Genomic DNA, 4,935 nt, shown 5'->3' on the forward strand with positions numbered 1-4,935 from the left:
TTTTATATGGGTTACCCTGTATATTATTGCATTTTCGGATAAATTTTTTAAGGAAAAAATTGACGTATGCTAGGGTTCGCGTAGATGTTCGTAACTTTTTCCAGGAAATTTATATCAAGCTGATTTTTGGTATTCGTAAAGAACTTAGACGATGCTAACTTGTGGTATATCTTTAAATTAAAAAATAGATACCAAGCGTTTCATTTTCGCTGTTACATTTTGGCAAACAGCTATAACTTTCTTAACTTAAATGGAACACCCTGTAATTTATTGCTCTGTCTTGTACAGATTGAAATTCTCTTTTAAGCCATGTAAGCATTGTTAGGGTTGCGCTCACTACTTTTAGAGATATTTGCAAATTTCTACTATTTTGGCAGTTTTCATCATATCTGGAGTGTTATCAAAATGGCCTTGGACATAAACATATCAAAAATAACAAAAGTGACTAGGATTGTGTCAAATATTGTTATATGTTGTGTCACTTAACTAAACTAAAATATCATAAACACGTTATAAACATCTATTATTTTAATTATGGCGGCATCTTTAAATTACTCAAACACACATTATAATAATTTGTTTATTATTTATGGACAATGTGACGTAGAGAGGCGTAGGTGACTTCTCTCTTTTTTTAATTACTGTAAAAATTAGCTCCATTTATTGCAAAAAGAGCGAATTCCCGAGCGGCTTTTGCCTGACCCTGAGAAAATTTGTTTATAACGCTATTTTGCACGTCCTACTTTGTTAGTTGTAAAGAGCAACTTAATTTCAACTTTTTGAAATTTTTCTTTTTCGTTAAATCAATTAGTACCTATATCTACGATATTAACTTTTAAAATTAACGTTTAGTAAACAGTTAGTTGCAAAAAAGCGAACGAAATTAATTAACAAATATGCGGACCAACAATTTCACGGTCATTCGAATCGGCCTTTGACACACATGTTGGTTTTGGATTGACCGTTCTTTCCATAAATTTCATCAACATCCATCGCCTTTTGCAATAATAATGCGCAATTTTCGAAAATAATTTTTCCGCGGTAGACCTTTATTTTTCAGTTAACAAATTGATGAGATATGACTTTAAATATTTAACTTTAAATTGTAGGCAATTTAATTGCCTACAACATAAAATAACTAATATTTAGATAGGTTCTCTAGATTTTCATTGGCAGTAAAGTGAAAAAACACGTAATTTTGCAAGTTATTTGCAATTTGCCAACTTAGCGTCACTTCTTTCAGTTACTTTTTTGATATCATTCTACATACCATCTTCGCCGTCATAAAGTGCAATAAAATGTCTACTAATAATTTTTTTACGTTCAAACTCTAATTCGACTAAGATTATAATATTGGATTACTTGGTTTCATCTATGCAGAATAAGCAGAAAGAAAGCTCTAAGGACCCTTATTTTTTGATATGAGGTCGAAATTCTAACAAAATTTTTGGCTTTTACAACATTATACATCCAAAACTTTACATAACAACTGAATTTAGGCTTTGTTCTCAAATGTCTACTACATTTTATTGCATATATATTTACAAGTATATATCTATTGCTACGAAAAATCATAGTTAAGAAGAAGAGTAAGTATATTAAAAATAACACTTTTAATTTAATTGATAATAACTATTAAGGTGTTAGAGAATAAAATCCTTATACTATTATGGTTACAAACAGTTACTTTGCACTAATAACTTTATTCGTCAGAATTAAATGAATTTTTTATTACAAGATACTAGAATGTTAGGGCGCCAAAAAAACTTGAACAGCACTAAAACATAACTTGGTGCATAAACTAAAAACAATACAAAAGGTTGTAAAAAAACCTCCGAACTATATTTTGCATCACACGATTTTCAAGGAAAAGTGAAGTATTTATTTTAATATTTTATCTATTGTGTTCCTGTTATATTGAAATTGTGCTAATATTCATCATCAGGTATTTGGGATAAGTTACCTTTAGTTGGTTTGCTACATAAACAAGTGAAAAACAAACGTGATCTTTCTTTAAGGTGACCTAGGTCTACATCTGATTGAACTGTATGATTACGATGAAGTAGGTGGTGGTGGTTCCAAACAGGGCGAACAAGGTCCTGCAGTTGACCTCGAAGAACCCCGCAGCGGTGAAGGCTGGTTTGTTGTTGATGATCTGGTTGGCCAGGTTCAACAACTCCTGTTTTTCTTCGGAAAACGTCGGGAAGTAAGCCTGGTACTTATAGCAGGTGGTCACCAACTTTTCCGCTTCTTTCACCGCCCAATCGCAGCTGAACATCACCAAAACTGGACCAGCCTGGAATAAACAATTATGTTATCGTTATATTCAGCTCAAGATAATAGTGGAGATGGATAATGGAGGCTCATACCACTGATATGATGGATAAGCATATGGAATTAGATAGCAAATGAATTAATAGCATCGTTAACCCAGCAACTGTTGACCCTCTAGCTAAATTGAAACACATCAACTCCATAGCTGTGGAGTGATACGTAGTCACGGTATCACCTAACAACCCATACAGAAGGGAAGTAGTTCTTAGTTCTGGGCCAATTCCAATAACAACACCCCTTGATCAGATAACTGTTAAGATATTTTCATTTAATGGTGCGCTTGATTGTAGACGAAGATCACTTTCAGACATTTCACGTATATGAGGAACAGACCAAGCGCTTGCGACGTATAAAACCACGAAGAGATTTCTGTTGTAGCGTAAATTGACCAATACACGAAGAAATATATTAATACTAATTAATATTATATAATAATTGTAACGATGAACTGGCAACAGAAATTTTTCAAAAAAGACTCCTCATGTTTCTCCAGTATAAGGAAAGATTGCAATATCTTTTTCCACCGCTTCATGCCCCAAAAAGCGGAACCCATTATGGAAAGCAGATAAAGCATAAGCATAACTAACTGTGATAGTATTAAAAGAGCTGTTGTGAAATACGTGTTACGTGAAATCGTTCAGTAGATTCAACCACGTGTAGTACTGATGACAGGAAAAGCTGGAAATCACTAGACACAGTACATACATTGAGTATATTCTGTACAGTTTTGGTTAATTACAACTTGTTTATCAAAATCTGTCAAGCATGCCACATAATCGAGAGCGAGCTTCAAAAATTTTATGTTCTGTCTGTTGTACTTTAAGTTCATGTTACTAACGTAACGTAGGTAAGTACTAAACTTACTAAATTGAAATTCTAATAATAGAATAGGTTCTTATTGATGGGAATGTCAATAAACACAATTAGTTTAATGGAATGTAAATACAGCATATTGTCACTTACCAGAGATGCAGCACTCAATATGGAGAAGTTTAATATCAGGTGAACAGGGGGAACAAGTCGATCGTCAGTAATTTCAGAATAATACATTTTCAGGAAATTAAAGCAACACAACACCGTAATCATTGTGTGGAATATTAAAAGTAAAATATCCCATCCGAAGAGTTTATTAAATGTGGTAATAGCTTTTTCTAGCACTCTACATAAGTAAGACACAGTTCCAACAGTCTTGAGCAATTCCGATTTCCCTCTGCAACACCCCTCAATCAGCAGGTTATTTACGTCTTGGTATTTGCACTTTATGGCGAGCGCTATGTTGTAAACCATCTTCACTTTGAGAAATTTGATATTTAAAAGGCACACGTGAACAATCTCCGCCATCAGAATCAACAAGTTCGGATGAATTATGTAGAGAAACCAAGCAAATAAACCGTTGGTTAGAATAATCATGAACAGCAACTGGGTTATAAAAAACTGGAAATAGAAATTCTTCCAGAAGGATTTCTCTGTGCATCTTCTAGTATTCAAATTCTTCTCCAAAACCCAGAAACATTCAAATAAGAATCCCCAGTTGCGCTTGTTCCAAAAAGCGGAGCTCAGCGTTGCCACCAGACACGACACGAAAATAATGCACTGCGAGAACAATACGAGAACAAGAGCGAAAGGTGTGTAGGTTATGGATAGTTTCGACAAGTAAAAATACACTTGATACAAGGAAGTAAATGAGAAAACGGCAACCACTAGAAGACAGTATAGTTTGTACAGATTTTCTTTTACGTAGACCCTTTTGTCGAAGTTGTAACCTGGTGCGATTGCAACGTAAGTTGCGTATTTGTAAACTAGTTCCAAAAATTTAAGACTACGTCTGCTGTACATCAAGATCATGTTGCCTCACTTACATATACTCATCGACTGCGACACGTCACTTACAAATACTCATTATTGACACTAATATTGATAATGTGTGTTGTCCTATTAGTTGATTGTATTACATTTCTTGATTAGTTCTAAACAAGTTATAAATAAAAGAAAAGAGTGACAGAAAGCTTTCCTTAATTACACAAGCACACAAAACGAAAAAGTAGGCTGATCTGGAGACTCCACAGGTTATTTGTAAGTATTTTAACGAGCTAAATTCGAATCCGTCGTTAGTTTTTACTCCAGTATCAACATAAATTGAGTAAATCGCTGAAAAAAATCGCGGATTTTTCATGGATTCTTCGAAACAGAACTTGACGGCGCACAGTGGTCGGAAATCCGAAAAAGCTGGACAAAAGTCCCATCACATCTCATCATCACCAAAAGTGGAGACTTTATGTTTCGCTAAAGCCGAATTTGCTGTAAAAAATCTCAAATTCAAGATGGCTGATACAAAATGGCCGATATATCACGTTAATTTATTGAATCTAATTGAAATTTCGAGTGCCTCTGGTATTGAGGTCGTGTAAAACGTATGTAAGGTCGAAGTTTGAGGTTTTTGAGATAATTAATTATTATTAATAAAGTACGAAAGGTAAATATCTGCGATATAAGGTATGCATTTGGAATGAATTCGTCATTTCGAACGAAATAATTTCTAATTACTATTGAAGCTTATTCTTGTTATAAAGCTTATTCTAATTATTTAGCTAATTCTAATAC

General features: G+C 33.8%; 1 protein-coding gene across 1 annotated transcript; it reads right to left on the reverse strand.

Moving 5' to 3' along the window:
* Positions 1 to 2,029: 2,029 nt before the first annotated feature.
* LOC108908313 (putative gustatory receptor 2a) lies at positions 2,030 to 2,278 on the reverse strand. The gene has a single exon (XM_023454271.1). It carries the CDS (start codon positions 2,276 to 2,278, stop codon positions 2,030 to 2,032), a length of 249 nt encoding a protein of 82 aa, XP_023310039.1.
* Between the last annotated feature and the right edge of the window lie 2,657 nt (positions 2,279 to 4,935).

Source organism: Anoplophora glabripennis, unplaced genomic scaffold (genome assembly GCF_000390285.2).
Source record: "Anoplophora glabripennis isolate ALB-LARVAE unplaced genomic scaffold, Agla_2.0 scaffold198, whole genome shotgun sequence".
Lineage (NCBI taxonomy): Eukaryota > Metazoa > Arthropoda > Insecta > Coleoptera > Cerambycidae > Anoplophora > Anoplophora glabripennis.